Source organism: Myripristis murdjan, chromosome 6 (assembly GCF_902150065.1).
Source record: "Myripristis murdjan chromosome 6, fMyrMur1.1, whole genome shotgun sequence".
NCBI classification, from domain to species: Eukaryota; Metazoa; Chordata; class Actinopteri; order Holocentriformes; family Holocentridae; genus Myripristis; species Myripristis murdjan.
Genome location: NC_043985.1, coordinates 32,056,974 through 32,076,067, shown reverse-complemented (window position 1 = coordinate 32,076,067; position 19,094 = coordinate 32,056,974). Strand labels below are relative to the sequence as shown.

Here is a 19,094-nt window from a genome sequence, read left to right as displayed (position 1 = left end):
CCGGTAGAGCCTCCAGTCACTCAGTAAGCAACACACACATGTTCACAAGTCTTTAAAACACAAACAGGTTTCTGAGTTTACGCTCTCCGATTCAGAGGTGAACGTTTGGCGACTTGCTGCAGCCAGCACAATACGGCTCCTTGTGTTTCCCAAGCTCACAGCGTTAACCTGCACAGGTGTTGTAGATATCACTGCTCCAGTCCAGATCAATATCTACCAGGCATTAAAGAGTTGAGTTGAAAACGGGAACCATTTCTCGGGGAAAGACCAAAACAAAACCGAGAAAGCCAGCTGCTGTCCGATAATGGACCCAGGGGTTTGACGTGCAGGTTGAAAGCACTGCATCGATGGTGGTGGCAGATCACACGAAGGATTTGCGTGGCGATATGTCACCGAGACCATCGATAGGTGTGTGTTTTCTTAGTTATTTTGATGCCAATCACTTCTTAGTTTGTGTGTGCGTTCTGACCAAATCACTGGCTTTTATGAAAACTGGACGGAGTATGCTGAAATCTGACCGAGGCTGGTAAAACAGTGTCCGATAATGGATGTCGTTAGCCGGGTAGCGGGCCACGGCGGGCCTCGGTGTCGCTCTCAAGGCAGTGCTTAATAACCTCACATTTTTTAAAAACTATACCCTACAGATAATGTTACAGAAGGTGTTTGTCGCCAATATTAACCGGTTAGAAGTTGAATAAGACGTTATTATTAAGGTTATGTAAATGACACTGGGATCCAAGGCCAGCCAGCCTCAGCTAACTCAATCCCACTAACTCAGCTAGCGTTAGCTCCGCGGGACCGAGCCATGTTTACAACGATCATGTAAAACGTTAACTTATAATTGTCATTACCATTGTTTTAACTTTAGCCACGCAAGTTATCATTGTTGCATTTTTAACCACTACTCTTAACCCAAATAACCAAAAACAATCAGCCATCCAAATATCCATATCGCTTGCTAAATGCTAACTAGCGATACATGATGATATAGCGATGGATTTTGTTTGAACAGCATCGTCAAGTCCAGTTTAATGCGTTGCTTTGCGTTATATTTCATACACAATTTCGGTCAGTGTCAACCAGGAGGAGACTCACATTAATGTGGATAATGGGTTGTAGATATTACAAGGTTAGCATGGTTGCATAACGCTAGCCAGTGGTTGCAGGCCTGCAGCGAGTTATTAGACTGAGGTGCTGGGGGGGAAAGACAGAGTCCAAGCCAGAGTGAGTGAAACTGTGTAAATGGAATTAAGTTACTCAATCGGTGTGTGTGATAATCACTTCACCTGCTGTAAATGTGTGTATTACCGGGGTTTAATGCGACATTGTGCTGCTATTATAGTGACAGGCAGTCCTTTCACTTAGAAACAACACAGGGGTTCAGATGTATGAATGAAAACAAAAGAGGAAATGAAGTGCGAGGGGAAAGCATGTTTGTCTTCACATTAAATCTCTTTGTAAGTGCAGGCTCTTGGTGAATCCTGTGTAAAGTGGCCTCTGTGCATGGCAGACTCTTTTTGTTTTATTTGTTCCCCTGAACCATGAGAATCAGTCTCCTGGTCCTGTTGTTGTACACCTGGTACAAGTGGCTTTGTGGCAGGCCGTCTTCAGTGTGTGGTATTGATTTGGTCATGTTTGTTGAGTAAGTTGAATACTGCTGGCTATGATGTCTTTGTGCCACAGGAGATCTTGTAAACTAATTTTCTGTTGGGAGTCTGTTTTGACGTGAACTAGTTAGACAGGCAATGTCTGAGGAAAACATTAATTCTCACCACACTATGTGGAAAAAAAATGTGAGAATGTAAATCAGTGAATTCTGTTCCATGAATTCGGCCTGTTACGCCTGATGGAAAACATCCTCCAGGTCCATTTATACCAGAGTTGATGTTTTATTTTTTCTGTGACATTTGCTGCAGTATCAGTAAACGCAGAGAGAATAGTGAGGACTGTGGAGAAGGAAAGGAGCCAGAGGCAGAGATGTCCTCATTTGACTCTGACAGATTTATAAGGGTAGCAGAGTTTATCCTTCTCTCCTGGCCTTGTGATAGCTGTAAATCAGGATCCTGAATTGATGAACTGAGTCAGTTCATAAGCTGGTTCTTAGTTGTGGAGCCACTGGACTCTGTCGTGACTGCATGTCAAAAACCAAACCCTGCCGGCAGCGACAGATCTGAGTTAGTGGTCTGCTCTGGAAGCTGTTCACATTAGTCAAACATTGGCCAAAGTTGGGCATCGCAACTGAAGAGGCAACTGTTTTTCGCCACTATCAATCACAGTGTTTACTCCAGTGGGCTGCAGGGCTTCACTTGTCTCTCCATCAGGCCACAGTATTGCGAGAAAATGAATCTTAAGCATGGATGTGGAGGCTAGGCGTGCTGCAGTTGTACAATACCAAACAATACTACCCAAGGATACCTGAATGCAGCATATCCTCAGCTTTCCTAAAGTCTAAATGTTTCTTTTTGTTTGTCTAGCTGTAGCTGTAGTTCTCGGTCATGTCTGATTCGAACACCAGTAACAACTTAACAAGGATAGCTACCACTGAAATTGCTTATTTCCAGGTCAAAGCAAAATTTCGTCCCCCTGACCAGGAGAGGAGGAAATGTGCAGTAAGTGCCTGCACCTTTTCCCTGCTGCTGCGTCCAGCTTCTAGAGTGATTTTTTTTTTTTTTTTAATAGACCTTCAGCAGGCATTACTAGCGCAATTGTGGGGGAAAAGATAGTCATAACTGAGTACATTTCATGTTTTTATTTGCCATTTATACCCTTGTTTCAAGTCTCTTATCTGCTCTAAATGCAGTGATAGAAGAAACACCTTACAGCAAATGCCAAGATGCCAACAGTGTAGAAAGGAGAGAGTAGAATCCTCATTCTACTTTCTCTCCTTTCTAACCTGCAAGTTCAACCGTTTTCAGCACAAATTCCTGGCCAGTGGCCACACCTGGACACAGGGTTTTGCCAAAATCTGAAAAAGACAAATTACATAACTCAGTGCTTGCTGTGTCCACGAAAACTATCTCCTCTTCAAAAACTCCTCCTCAAATCTCCACAAGCACATTGAAGAAAGTGCCACATTGGCTAAAGTAGTTACTGTTCTATTTATTTATTTATTTATTTATTTATTTATTTTTCATTTAATTTGTCTCCAAAATGTAATTGTATGTAATTCATCTCTCATGCAACTGAAAACGAATTGCTACTACTTATCTAAAGATGCTTCAAATGTAAGTTTTATATCTGTAACGCTACAAAACACACGTCAGATACTTATGTCTGGTCAGACTTCAGGAATATCACCAAAATAAAAAGTCTAGCATAAACCCTGCTGTGGCTGTGTTGAGATGATTTATTGTGTTTTAGGTATGTGCGTTGTTGGCTTGTTGAGGTGATATAAAATAAATACTTCAACCAGTAGCTAACATTGTCTGTGGTTGCATTACGATCCACCTCCTTTTAATCACATACAGATCAAGCCAGCAGCTTCCACCAGCTGTGGGACATAAAATTAAAACGGAAATCAAAGCCTGATTTTACATAGTTAGAACTGATGGTGCCCCTCCACTATATTATTGTAATATTTAGACTGAGGAGGATGGCACTGAAAAGCCACAAGGTAAATGGCAAACATCTAAAAAATGCAGTAGAAGCAGTGGTAACAAATTATTTGTAGTAATACAGACTCTAGTTGTAGCAAGATAGGTGTGTGTGTGTGTGTGTGCGCGTGTGCGTGTGCGTGTGCGTGTGAGCGTGAGCCAGAGAGAGACTGACCCTGCGTTCCAATACTCATACTACCATACTATTTAGTAGGGAAAAAAAGATTTAGTGTGTCCCAATACATAGTGCGTCAGATGCAGTATGCCAATTGTACCAGGATGTTCTACTACATCCGGTCAGATTTCGCAGTATGGATTTCAGCATGCTGCTCTGGCCATTCTGACCCACAATCCTTTGCGCAGCGGACGTTACGTCGCACTGACTGAGTTGTGCGTACAAGCCACGCCCACATACGGACGACAACAAAACACACACATCGCACAAAACTCACTCAGTGACAGCAGAAACGACAGGAAGACAGAAGATCAGAAATATGACAGCGCAGTATGAAACAGCACCGGCATTTTGACAACAACATCCAAATGTGGCGCTACGGACGGCGGCGGAAGTCAGCGAGAGGGTCGGACTTCAGGGACGATGCATGTAGTGTGTCCCAATAGGATGCATATGCATGCAAATTTCATACTAAACTACATACTTTGTAAGGGCAGCTGCAGTACATACTAAAAGTAAAAAGTGTAAGTATGCGATTTGGAACGCCGGGTGAGATAGAGAGAGATGAAGGCCTTGGCCGTGCTGACCTCCAGGAGTTTGGATGCTGCCTCTCCTGACCACCAGGGGTGTAAAGATTCATCACAATACGATATTATATCGTTTCTTTGTACAACAATACAATATTTGCAGATATTACAAAGTCTGCTGTGATACACTTTCGATTTGATTTGATTCAGGGGCCTGCGATCAATAGCAGATGATACCATATTCTCATTAACACAATTACTCACTTTACCTTATATTAACTCACTAAACAACTAAAATATGATTTGACAGGTTGATTACTGAACTTTGTCAGACATTTAAATGAAAAACATGACATTATTTTTAATAAACCAAAAAAAAAATAAGCTTTGCAAATGATTGCAAATGAATTGTGATTCAGTTTTTGTGGAAAAAAGCTGGTGGAAGCCGTGAGGAGGCGGCAGCTGGCGTGCTAACTTTACCTGCAGCGTGACGGTCAACGCCGTGTTTGCTTTTCAGGTTCCCGCCGAGGTTCGTCTTGTTTCCTGAGTATCTTATCTCGTAACGGCGTCGCCTGCATACAGCATGTGTTTTGTCAGTCGACCCGCCTTTTCTCCTGAATCCAAAGTATTTCCACACAGCTGAATGGTTTCCAAGAGGGAAGCAAATGTCCTCCTCCTCATTTTTATCTTTGATGCTTGTCAGTATCAGCACAGCACTAGCTAGCAGGTACTACCACAGTTTCAGGTGTGCTGAGGTGGAAACGGCGACATAAGCGTTCCGGGAGAATTTCAAATGAAGGTGGCGTGATCTGAAAGATGGCGATGATGACGGATGGTTGCACTTTGCATTGATCCTGTTGGATCATTGAACAGTCATTCAATGGATCGTTACACTCCTCTTGACCACTGTATGAAGTGCTTTAAAATGAAAATGTCGGTATCGGTATGACATGCAAATATGTGAAATAGTTCAAATTTGCCCTGGTTGTGGCTGCAGTCAGGATTTTCTAAGGGAGCGCTTGTTTCAGTAAGGTGAATCTTGCAGTTTTGTTCGAAATAAATTGTTTGTATAAAACATAAATATGGCATGGGTTTACACAACCAAAGTTAAAGTAGTTTTGTTTTGCCCAGTGAATGTGTGCATTATGAAAAGCACTATTTTATGTGTGTATCTGCCAGTGCACCATCATGATAAAGGCAGACATAATAATATGTTAATTCCACCACAGGAGAGGCTTGATGTTCTCTGCAATTAGGTGGAAAAAATATGTGCATATATTTTAGTATCTGCATTGGCTGTCAAAAGAGTTGGAAAATATCAAAAATAGCAAAAAATCCAATATCATGCATCCCTGGAAAACAGATTAACATTTACACCATATGATCCCAGTGCATGAGAAATTGAAAACTCTAAATCAACATCAGGCTACCACCTACTGAGAGTATCATTGCACAGTACGATGAATGGCAGGAACCTAGAATATAAGTCTACTCATTACTAATAAGTCAGTAAAAATGACAATTGCATAGCTGCAGAGTAGGCCTAGAGAGTCGAGGCAGACAGTGAGGACAAAATCAAATATCACAACATCTTTGACTGGTTAACTCTGTCGATATCGTGATGATGCTGAAGGGGTGACTGTCGGTGCTGTCATGAGATATTTTGAGCAGATTTTTGTTGGTCGTTAGTGGATATGATGTCCAAGCAGGTAGCACCTTCTGTGTCAGGAGGGTTGTCATTGATTAATGGCCTGTATTCAGGCAGTTTTGAGCCTGGTTCAGTCACTGCCTTCAAAGGCCAGGCTGGACCAACACAGCTGTTTGGGAGTTGACTCTGTGTTTCTGCAATATGTTATGGCCTACTGTGTTTTCTATGTGCACGCTGTTGTATTATTACCAGAAATTAGTCTTTGGAGGACAGTATATATACTCTATCTAATGATTGTTGACTGACTAAATGGACGCCCATTTCACTGTGCTGGATGATGTTTCCACCCTCTGTCACCTGATGGGGATGGAGGGTGGAAATGTATAACAGGCTGCAGATGACAATTATTTTGTTATTGATTAATGTATTGACTTATTGTTGTTTTTTCTGGTCTATAAATCATTAAAAAATAGTGCCAAATGTAACAGCTTAGCTGAGCCCAAAGTGATGTCATCAGATTGCCTCCTTAGTCTGACCAGCAGCCAAAAAAAGTCCCAAAGTATTAATTTCATAATATAAAATGAAGAAAAGAAAGCAATCCACAGCATTTGTGAGGTTGCACCCAGCAATATTCTGTTATGTTTACTTGATAAATAATGATAATTATTCAGTTATCAAACTATTAACTGATACATTTTACATTTAACTAAATATGAGAATTGTTTCAGCCCTCGTTGTATAATATTTAGATAAACGTAGAACTACAGGCAGTGCAGTGTTATCTTACTTTCTTTAATCAGGTGCGACTACATGCAACCTGCCAAAATCCAAATTGTGTGTGTGTGTGTGTGTGTGTGTGTGTGTGTGTGTGTGTGTCATATACCATGAAAATGGTAAACTAGCAGATTACCACACAGATTTCCTTGATGGCTTATTTTTTTATCCAAGTTCATATGTTATGATAAATTGCTGAATGTTTGAGTTTGGACAAATTGGGCTTTGTGATTCAATAGAGCTACGATACGATGTAATAAATAAAAGTTCAGTGACAGCAGAGCATGACTATGCATAATTATATTTCCTTATGAGCCATAAATATGTCTATTTATTACACTGGCTTGCCATAATGTAAACAGTTAGAAATGTTGTCATTGCAAAGTGCAAATAATATAATTTGGATGGACAGCTATTTAAATTATGATAGACAAGCTGTCTTATTTGCGATTACTACAGCAGAATAAAATGTAGCTCATGCCGCAGTTCAATTTTTTGACCCCCCCTCCCCCACATGCATATCATTACATTTTTGCACTGCAGTATATTGAATTTCAATATGTTTTGCCATCCCTGCGATCAGCTGTTTCTAAAGTGTCAGTGCTGTAGAGCTTCCTCTGCAGTCTGTGTGATGGAGAGAGATGCTGACAGGCGGCTGGCTTTCAGTCCAAACCACAGAGAGCAGGCAGAGCAGTGGATCTGTGAGATGGAGAGTCCTCTGTAATGTCAAGTGGCTTTGCTAACAGCAAGAGAGACAGAATCAGTCGGCCTGTCTCTGCTTGCTGTAGCTCTGTTTGCTCAGTGCTTCCTGATAGAAAAGCAGTTTGCTGCCTGTTGTTACAGGCCATTTGCAGCTCTTGATAAAAGTCTTCAAGTGTGTTAGATCATACTATCTAAACTCAAGGTCTTGCATGGTTTTGAATACAGTTATACATATTGATTTTAACCTATTGTGAGAGGCTTACAGTTCTCATTTTCACCTTTGTCTTACTCATAAAACTATGGTCTCCCATTTCACTCTTCAGCACAGAAAAGGGCGTACATGACTTAAATTTAACTTGATTAAAGGAAAAATTTGCTCTTTTGGAACCTAAGCCTTACTTACAGATTATCTGGCATCCTCCTCAGACACAGAGAACATCATTTCAACTGAACTGATGTGCATCCAGCCTTATGTAAGACTGCTGCAGGCCCAGCAGCCTGTTACACATAGCAAACCTATTCTTTTTGGAAAGTGTGAGTTTGTATTTGACTTGGTCCACCCAGGAGGCTGTGCATCCACAGACTGACAGGCAAAATGTTTTATCTGGTGGATCTCTTTTTAGCTTGAGCACTGCATATTGAAAACTTTTCCCCTTGATCAAGTGAAGAGGAGCAGTGTGGGAAAGTGGCTCAGTATATTTGTATTTTCACTATGAAAAATTAATGTTTTAGATTAATTGACTAAACAATAAAGGAAATAACATGTTGTGACCTCTAGGATAATCACAGCTTCAAGAAACTTTACAACCAAAAACTGGAGCCCTAGGTCATTCAGAGGATATAGTTTTCCTTGGTATATTGACGATAAGGGGGAGTTTCTGATGGAAGGCTGATCAGTACAGCCTAGTATCGTGATATTTTGTGTGGCAATATTGTATTGATACACAGACACCAGTATCAATATTGTATTGCCAAGAATCGATGCAACATTTATGACAGATTTTTATGACAGAGTTGGTTAGTCTGTCCCATTTTGCTGCATTAAAAATGACTGAAGTGAACTGTGAACAGAGTGAAAACTTAATCTTAATAGATAAGACAGATGTTGACAACATTTTCCCTTGGGGACATAATTTGCAGTTGAAAGAAGTTATGAAAGGCAATAAATTGCAATACATGTGACTGCAATACTCAGCGTATTGCAAAATGACACACATTTGTCACAATGCCATCATAAAGTGACTTAAGTGTTGTGATCGTATCGTGGGGCCTCTGGTGATTCTCATCCCATTGTAGAAAAATGCAGTGGTTGCAGAATTCTCCAAATGTCAGAGGTTTTTGGTATCAAATCACAGCATTAATTAAGAAGTTAAAATTCATCTATTTATTGATGGATTGATTGATTCATCTGCAAAGTCTTTTAGTAACTGCTCTTTATATTGTCAAAATAACATCAACTAATGAATTGCTCAGTAACCGTTCATGTGAGCCACTGGATCCTCCACAGTGTTGACCTGTCCCTTCAGCGCTTTATTGCAACTCAACACGTCACTTTCCAGCCTGTCCATGAACAAAAATACATGGTGCTGCTTTGCTCCCGCCTGACTTTCATGCTCTTAATCTGATTAGCTGAGGGACTCAATGCGCTCACGTTTGCGGCTGCAGGCAGTTTAACTTGGTCATTTGATGTATCGACTAATCATTTCAGCACTAGAAAATTCATTTTGATCTCACCTTGGCGTGTAGCTTCATTATTAATGCCTCCATTGCCTGTAAATGGAAGAATGATAGGGGATAGTTTTGAGATGCTTATCTGATAAACCAGACTCGGACTGAACTAGATACTGATAAACTGAGAATGGAATGTCCACTCACCGTCAGTATTTCTATTCTTGATTTACATGGTGGGAAAGACAGACAGCCAGCCAAGAAGGAAACAAGACAAATTATAGAAGGAATCCACTCGTCCTTCACAGAAACACTCTCTCTCTGATCAGGAAATACAGATTCAGTGAGAAAACACAGGGATGCACAAAGATTGTCTTCAGTTCTATAAAATGAATTATCGCAACTCAAGATCATAAAAGGTCTCAAATAGAGTTACACGTTGCCTTTGAGTCTTACATTTTCAGAGGTCTTACAGATGTTTTGGATCAGCAGTATAGAAATCTGTAATGAGATCAGGGCTGCCAATAACGACTATTTGACTGTTGATCTATTGACTATTTTACAGATTAGTTGATGAATTAAATTCTGGAAAACTGCAGAAACTCAATATACCGTATTTCCCCATTTAATCACCCGGGCGTTTAATACGCAAAATCAACTTGGACCCCGGGCGTTTAAAAGAACCAGGCGGCTATTCGCTGCAGGCCTTTATTTATTTTTGCACAGACCTGCACCAGGCCATTATTGTGATGACAGTTACTGTCCAACATATTTACAGTCGGTCAATTTAAGATTATGGTACACCCTTTTTTTTCTAACGTTAGCTAGCTCTCTTATTTTTACAGAAAACGGAAGTGCCGCACAGTTATTGTGCGGCTAAGTGTTTACTTCTGCAAAAATAAGGTGAGTAGCCTTATTTTGGGTTACCTCAATATAATGCAAATAATCGCCCCGGCGGTTATTCGGGCGGGTGTTTAATATGCAAAATGGGTGCAGACCCCAGGCGTTTCTAAGAACCAGGCGGCTATTTGCGGCCGGGCGATTAATTGGTGAAATACAGTAGTTAAGAAAGCCAGACGTCCTCTGAATTCCCCAGGTCTCTAGTTGGAAAGTTCCATTAAGCTTTGATTATTGTAGAGGTCATAATAGTTCATTTCATTTATCAATTAGTTATAAATGCTTATTTCATATAAATGAAATCAGTTGAGCTGCTTTCCCTCTCTGCTCCTCTTTACTTGACCAGTGACTTAGACGCAGCGCCTAAGAGTTTTTGCACAGTGCCAAAGTTGACTGATTGGGAAACATGAAAACAAAAGTTTTTCATATGCAGAGCTCAATCTACCTGATAAAAACATTTTGCTTGTCACTCTGTGGAAGCGCAGCCTCTTAGGTGGACTCTTGCATGAATGTAGCCAAGCCAAATTTGAACTCTCATTTTCCAGAAAGAATAGGTCTGCTACGTGTAACAGCCCCCCACCCCCTCCCGCTGCTGTGATACTGTAATGAGATATGGTAATGACATAGTGAGATATTCTTATCATGTCATGTTTTAGTTCCTCCTCGTTGTCTCCTTTTAGGTTTAGCTCGTATAGATAATAACCACACAGTTATCAGTGTCTAAAGCTATAAAGGCACTATATGAATACGGTGCACACACTAATCTTGTCATCTCTCATCTTGTGCTGCAGTTCTTCATTATCTTCTCACTTTGCTTCTTCTCATGGCCTTGTGCAGCCTCCAGTCTCCTCCTGCTGTCTTTCATGCCTGTTTCAGTGTGAGTGAGGCTAAAAGTGTTTGGCAGCATTAGTATTTGGCAGTTGTAAAAAAATTTAAACAGAGGAAAATCTGTTCCAGTCTACTCTCAAGGTAACCAGACAGTATTTGGAGGCCTACTGTAAACATCTGTCAGGCTGCTGAACGAGTGTGACAGTGGCTGGTGGATTATGGGATATACCATCCACTGGGTTAGGGATGCTCCAGGCTGGCATTCAGTGTAACAACTGGATCTACATTCGTATCCACTACAAGGTGTTTGATCACTCTACGATCTTTTTTATTTCACTCTACTGATCTTTGTAAGCAGATTCAAGTTAAAGTCTGCCATCTGGAACTTCAAAACTGGAGATGCAAACCAGTCAAACATAACTGGGACATTTACAATGCAAATATTTTTAGGGCTGGCTGGTAGACCAAATAACAATACACCTAATTTGAAGGACGTCCCAGTGAAAGGTGTAATGTACCAGGTATAATGTGTTCCCACTTCCGATTTACCAAAATAAGTGTCATAGTTGCACTTTGCTCATCTGTCATAATGTCGAACAAACATTTTTATTTAGTTTGCCATGTAGTCATATTTTGGGTCATACAATCAGATTAATATTAAGATTAATAGTCTGTCAGTTCAGTATCACTATAGTATCACTGTTTTATTTTGACACAGCAATTGGAAACATTTTTGACGTGAAACTCTGACTACACAACGTCATTGGCCAGAGCTCTAGTAAAGTCTGCAGCTGCAAGGATGGAGGACACAAGATTGAACCTTGAAACTCTTGAGGATCAATCTTGTGCCACCTACAGACTTTCTAGTTTTATGTGTCTTAGGCTGAAGGCTGAAACAACTGGTCAAGTAAATAACAGAAAAGTAGTCTGAATTTAGTGAATTGATACATGTTTTATTGATTTATCAAATGAAGTCTTGGACACACTACATGAGTTTCTCCTCCAACTTTTTTTCTGCACCAACTCGGGCATCAGCAGGAACCAGACCGAAGAGCGCTCAGAGGTCACTGGTGGCCTGCTGGGTCACAGTTCAAATCATTTGACCTTTGGCCTCAGCGGCTTTTAAGCGATGCCTCAGTTTTCTCCACAGGAAACAAGTGGCTCAAAATCAACAAAACTCAGATGGCAGTCCGGGTCTGGTCTGAAGTCAGTTTTACTGCAGGAGGAAACTGAGCTGGGATGAAAACCAGAGACAGCAGAAAGTTTGATCAGCACCTCAGCTGGCAGAGGAGGGAGTCCACTCTGCTCGCTGCTCCCTTTCCTCCACCTCTCCTCTTGTCTCTTCCTTACTCTCTTTCTCGGTGCTGTTTCATGTCCTTGTTTTTTCTCCTTCAGCTGACTCTTCAGACCGCTCCCTCTCTCTCTCTCTCTCTCTCTCTCTCTCTCTCTCTCTCTCTCTCTCTCTCTCTCCCCCCTCTGTCACTCAGTGCAGACAGAGCAGAGAGTTCCTGACCCATCGGGCTTCACTGTCATAGATCTACACCACATTAGACAGGCAGCATCATTCTCCTGCCGCCTTATCTAAATGCTACCGGGTAGGCTGTGTCTCTGGAGCTTCAGTGGAGTCAGATTGGCTGAAATATTCTCTCTGTAGAGGTTTCTCCTGCCAGGCTGTTACAGGACAGTCAGCAGCAGCAAAAAGACTGTCAGTGATGAACTGAGCATTTGGCAGAGTAAGTCTTGCTGGAAAGTGTGGTACTGTGAAGTGACTTTGCTAACCAAATGATGACGGCAGTCTGGGCATAAATTATCCAGGTAACAGTCGTAGCTTTTATGCATCAGCACCCGACGCCAGCACCACATAACTGCTACCACTAATCTAGGAGGAGGAGTACTGGTAACAGTAATGATTTGGCACTAGATCCCCTAGCAGTATTAACAACAGCAATAATACTAATACAATAATAAATTGATTTACAGAGCCCCCTTTAAAACAAACTGTCAAAGTGCTTCACAAAAGGATAAAGGGAACAGATAAACAACAAAGTGCTGTAGTAGTTGCTTTAATGATGGGCTAATTTTTACTTATCTGGCATATAGCACTTTTCAAAACAAAGGAGATAAAAGACAAAAGATGAAACAATAAAACAGTTGATTAAAATAGATGTATAATAGTGAGAGTAACAAGTTAATGGTAAAACAGATCCAGATCAAGTCACAGCAGCACCAAACGAAGCTGTGTGTTAGCAGCAGTAAACCACGTTACTCAGTGAGTAAGGAGCTTCTTAATGACTGTGTTTCTGATGAGGGTTGTTTTAGGAGAACTGAATTTGTGCCAGATCTTCCAAAACCGTCCAGTACCAGTTACAGTTCCACCATCTAACTTCTCTTAAAAACATTGGTGTATTCCTTTAAATTAAGAAAACTGTCTTTCTGTTTTTGACTTATGTTGAATGCAGACCTGCCATCTGCTTTACAGTTTTTGTGTGATAACATTTTCGATAAAAAAATGAAGATTTATTTTATTAATTTACCAAATAAATTAAAAGTTCTGCTTCAAACAGCAAGAGAAAATGTGCTGCTGACAAAAACATGCATCATCAGAGAAACAAAGCAGGTGCAGCACTTGTTACATACATGGTATTGATAACGTAACATTCCTATGTAGAACAAGTGTCACGCCTACTTTTATCTTCTCTTAGGGCACATTTATTTATGGCTGCTCTGCACAACTTTTAGAAATTTTGTACAACTTTTTTATCATCACAAACAAAAGATGAACAAACTATAGCATGGAATAAAATGAATCTCAGTTGAAAAAAAAATGAGTGAACTTGTATGCTGTTAACCATGTAGTTCATGATTTGACTGTTCAGGCCTTGTTCACACAGCCAGTTTAGCATCAGTTCACACAGAATGTGTCCACTAGCAGCGTGTTTGTCCCATGCTGAGGGGGCCTGGCAGCCCCCCCCCCCTCCTGCTGTCCTGCTGTAGATCACCGGCAGCAGTGACAACATGTTAACAACTGGGCGAGGACTCGCCCTGCCCCGGACATGTAGTTTATAGCCCACTGGCATCATGGGATGCCTGCTAGCGCTGCAGTGTGTGGACAGAGCATCTCAGATGATCCTTCTTGTTGTCGGTCCTCTTCCCGCACGGCTTCGTCCCGCTCGGAGCGTCTCGGGCTCATTTCCATATAAAGAGGCTGTTTGTGGCCGATGGTGCAGCAGAGCACTCAGATAAATGGGCGGCCGGAGGAAATCCTGCCACTACTCCGGCTTTAATTAAGTGTGGCATTAGAGGCAGTTGAGCAGAAAGTCTGATCTGAGAACAGCACTGCGGCCCGGACGCCACCAGCTAATCCACTCAGTCATTTTAACACAAGAAGCTTAGGAATTACCTCGCTAGTCTGGATACTGGAGGCTCAGCTTGTGAACTCCACCGCACTCTGTTTACCTCTGTGTCTAGTCCACATTTGCCCCACTTAGCAAATTTGTAACGTTGAACCATTGTCTTTAAAACTTTGCGGTGTCAAGGGTAGCTTGAACTGTGCTCCTGCGGAGTTTAGTGTTGCTTCTGCTGTCCCGGATTACCAAGCCTTGCTAAGTAAAAAGCCATGGATGTAGTAAAGTGTTTTTGAGGGATTATTTCCTGGAGACTTCCTGTAGCTGTCAGCTGATTGACTTGAAGGAGGAGGATGCTTGTGTGTTTGGTGTGTGTGTTTCACCAAAGCATCAGAATCCTTGTTATTAACAGCAGGATTAGTGCAGCCTTCTTCCTGTCTGGCCATCTGGCTACTCGGCCAATCGCATGCATACAGAGGAAGGTTTGATTAGCGATTGGCTGGGCTGAGCGATCGGGCCGTTGGGTAACACTCTAGCCACATGGGGTCAACGGTCAGGTTGCCAAAGTCACGGCTGCCTGCTGAGATAATCCTGTTCACAGCTGGAAACCAGAGCTGATAGTGGGAAAACATGACAAGTAAGTGGCTGTTCACACAGAAAAACACAAAGCGCCCTGAGGATGCCAGGCGCACTGCAAGACAGTACAGGAGAGACGGGTTGTGGCTGTCCACCACTGGGTTGCATGATTTTGTCACTGATTGGCAGTCCATTGTGTTTTCCGCACTGCTTCTCTTCAAAAGTTGAACTATTTTCAGCTTTTTTCTGCTGAACGAACCCAGCCACGTTGCACTGTATTTCCCTGCACTGACAGTGAGACCAGCAATTTGTTCCATTGAAATACAAGGAGTTCAAAGCATTTGCATGAAGTCCTGTGTCTGAGTGGCCCCGAATCTGACTGAATGACTGATGGCACAAAATTAGATCAGATGGTTGTCCTTTATTGAAAGATACAGCTGCAGCTTCCCTCTCTGCTTGAACATCAGGTGTCACCAGGCTTCCCCTCATGGAGAGAATTTTTGAGTTTTTGCCTTCTGCCTGACCCTTTACATTAGGGCGGTGTCTTATCATATCGTTTATGATAATACTGGTATAAATTTGTACACAAAAAACAATATGGCAGCGTGATGACACGTCGACACATTTGCATACCCTACCACACAGCCTACAGTGTTCTGTGACCAGTGGAGCTCAGTGTTTTCCACACCGCCCGGCTGTATCAACGGCTGCCAAAGCATAATTCAGCTCATTCAGGGTTTCCCATTAGTGTCATTGTTCACATCACTCCCACCCCCTGTGGTCACCATCACCATGTAACCAGCACTTTCAATTGCCCACACACACACACAGTCATCGTCTTGAATATCGTTACTGCAAACTACCATGAAATATTGTGGTATCATTTTAAGTCTATATCGCCTGCCCCTACTCTGCATGCAGATCTGCTTTTTTCCCGTTCACACCGGTGTACCAGACGTGGCATTTTCATTCTGAGCAGGCCAGCTAGCTGTCAGTTTTATTAAGTTGGTTTTTATCTGTTGCGAGTACATAATTCAGACAGTTGGTGTGTGGAGCTGTTGGGCATGAAAAGCCTCCATCTCCATTGCTCCGTTCAACTCGAATCCGTGACACGTTAACACTGAGCAGGTCGCTGAAGTCGTTGGTTGACAAAATAATTATACGGGATCAACTTTAGGGATTTTCAAACCATGAAGGATGAGGTGGAAGTAATAATGTCAAGCTGTACTATCAAAGTCAAGACCAATTAAACTCTACTGGCAAAAACTGCATGGTGCTGTCATAGTGTAATACTGTGTACAAGTACAACATTTTATGGTTGGGGGTCAGGGTTAAAGGGGAGTCTGCATGGTTTTCATTGGTGTGACACACTGATAGATGGATTTTTGGCTCTTTGTCAAACTAAAGAAGCAATTTGAAGACATCACTTTGGGCTCTGTTGACTTTCCATGAGCATTTGACATTATTTTTGAAACTTTACAGTCAATGATCAATCGATTCATGGGAAAAAAAAATAATCATTAATAAAAATGATCATAAGCTGCAGTCCCTGAGTCGTCCCCTGGCTCCATACAACATTAGCCATGTGTTTAATTAGCATCAGCGCCCTCCCACCTCTCTTTTCCTCTCCCGTGACTCTGTCGTCAGCCCAGTATTGTCAGAGGAGGTCAGAGGTCGCGACGCTCCATTCATATGATAAGTGGCCCAAAAGAGGCTTTAAAGCAAGGATACTGCTGCTGTGAGAGGCGGAACGGTGAATGGCTGTGATCCCTCGTCAATACAGCCTTTATGCTAGTACCAGTAAACCTCATCCATCCACTCAACCAGGCTGTCACATGGGAACAGAGCTGCTGGTGGCTGGAGACACGCCCTCTGATCTTCCCAGACACTTTCACTCCGGGGGTCTGCACGTCCTTCAGACGTCTGGAAGTCTGAAGAATCTGTTCTTGAAATTCCCGGCGGTCTCTCAGTACAATAACGCTATTAACAGAAGTCACAATGCAGCCCAGAAGATGGTGATTTATGGTTAATTTATATGGATGCATGGTAATATCAGTACATGATCAGTATCAGCCAATAAAGGCTTTTAAAATGAATATCAGCATGTGGGATATCGGCAGAAAAAATCTCTAATAAAAATAAATCTACATAACCTAAGGTGAAGTAGTTCTCTTATTTTGGCCATTGAACGTGTTCATTTTAAAAAGCATTGTATTTTATGTCTGTATCTGTCAGTGGGCCATCAAGATAACAGCATGTATAATAATATGTTAATAATTCCACTGCAGGCTTTAGGTGGAAAAAATATTTTCATATATCCATATCGGCATCAGCAATCTGCCAAAAGAGCTGGAAAATATCGGTATATAGGATTTCGGCAAAAAATCCAACATCATGCATACTTAGTAATTAATCATGTTAAACAGGTTATAGTTACACTGAGGTTAGGCCACTGCAGGTACACATTAGCACCCGTGTACTCTCTGCTGCTGGGAGCTGAAGCCGATATTCACCCAGGACTGTTGAATGGTTCAGTATACACGACTAAAATCACAGTTAATCTGTTTACACTGAGACCAAGAACCCGATGGTAGTGGTATTTCAGCTGAGTGTAAAATGGATATTAGACGAATCCAAACAAAGTTAGAGTACAGTCTGCATCCTGATTTCAGGTCCGTTTACTATAAATTTCCTGCCGTGCATCATATTCTGCCAGTATTGAGTTTCATAACTTTAATCAGATGTGTTCAGTCAGAAGCAGGCTAGTTTACCAGCTTAATGGCTATTTATTTATTTATTTACTTACTTACTTACTTACTTACTTACTTACTTACTTACTTACTTACTTACTTACTTACTTACTTGTGTTAATTCAACTTCAGGTGACATGAAAGACAACTTAGAAAGTCCTAAATCTGCTTTCTGAAAAGTGCAGCTCATTGTTTTATTAACCAGAATAATGAGTCGACCTGTTGACTCAATTCATCTGTTCTAATCAGTTTTTTTTTCCAGAATTTTCAGCGTGGTGTCACTGGTTTCCATGTGTCTGAGGTATTGCTGTGTTTGTGTGTGCAGGAGGCGATGTGGGGAGCAGGGAGGAGGCGCGGGGTCCAGCCCTGAGGAGGCGTCCTGCGGCTGGGAGGAGCACGGCCCTCCTGTGGCCCTCCTGCGGCGCTCCGGGACGCTCCTACTAAGATGTCCCTCAGCAGCGGCCCTGCAGGCGGGAAAGGTGTGGACTCCAACGCGGTGGACACGTACGACAGCGGCGATGAGTGGGATATCGGTGTCGGTAATCTGATCATTGACCTGGACGCCGACCTGGAGAAGGACAAGCTGGAGATGTCGGGCAGTAAGGAGGGCGGGGCCATGGCCGCCCCACCCAGTGCTGTGGCTGCCTTACCAGACAATATCAAGTTTGTCAGCCCTGTGGCTGCTGCATCGCAGGGCAAGGAAAGCAAATCCAAATCAAAGCGTAGTAAAAACTCTAAGGACAGTGTTAAGGCCCCGGCCTCGGACGGAGCCAAGAAGGAGGTTCAGGGTCGGGCCCCTGGGGAACCGCCGTCCCCAAACCCCAACTCCGCCCCTGCTAAGGGAGCTGAAAAGACTAGCAAACCGTCCCGTGCCCTCCCAGCCGTAAAGAAGGAGAAGGAGGGTACAGGGAAAACTAAGAAGGAGAAAATGGAGGTAGTGGCCACAGGAGTGGTAAACGCAGAGAAGGAGTCCGGGGCCCCTGTCCTGCCGCTGGGGGCCCCGCGCAGCTGCACGTTTGAGGGCCAACAAAACCCAGAGCTGGCTGCGGCCGAGCAGCTTGGGAATATTGTTCTGGACTCTGCAGGGATTGGCCAGCCTGTCGCCATGACGACAGAACCAGACGAGGTGGACAGCGGCGAATGCCGAAATCTGAAGAAAGTCGGCAGTGAGAAGGTAAGAGGGAGCTGAGAGGATTAATTTTTTTCTTGTTAGAAACACTCATCCAGCCGGAGCAAACAGAGGTGTGCTGCTCAGGGGATCAAACCCTGGACACTGCAGCACCGTGCTGGTCACAGGTCAGTGTGCTGTGCCCAGGCTCTTTGTTCATGCACTATTAATGTGTTGCTCTGCTTCTCACTGACAGCTGACAGCTCTCTGTGGACGAGGTTTACGTGTCTAGTTTAGTGCCTGTAGACCTCATCAGTCTCATCCAGACTTTGGGTGGATTAGTACCACTGACTCCAGATTCTTTTAGTTGCATCACAAATAGGAGTGGGACCACAGTGGCATCACAATACAGGTGATTCTGTGACATACGATGTTGTAAGATTACCAGTTACAATACATCATGATATCTGTAACTGAAGAAGAAAACATACCATAGAAAAGGTG

The 19,094-nt window shown here is 42.6% G+C and overlaps 1 protein-coding gene across 2 annotated transcripts in view; it reads left to right on the top strand.

Annotated features, from left to right (window-relative positions):
• Positions 1-19,094, top strand: part of znf609a (zinc finger protein 609a) — a 44,166-nt gene that overhangs the window by 582 nt on the left and 24,490 nt on the right. For both annotated transcript variants that reach the window (XM_030053611.1, XM_030053612.1), the window contains exon 2: positions 17,808-18,656. In XM_030053611.1, the coding sequence (XP_029909471.1) occupies positions 17,928-18,656 (729 nt within the window). In that variant the 5' untranslated portion in view covers positions 17,808-17,927. The remainder of the gene's footprint in view (positions 1-17,807; positions 18,657-19,094) is intronic.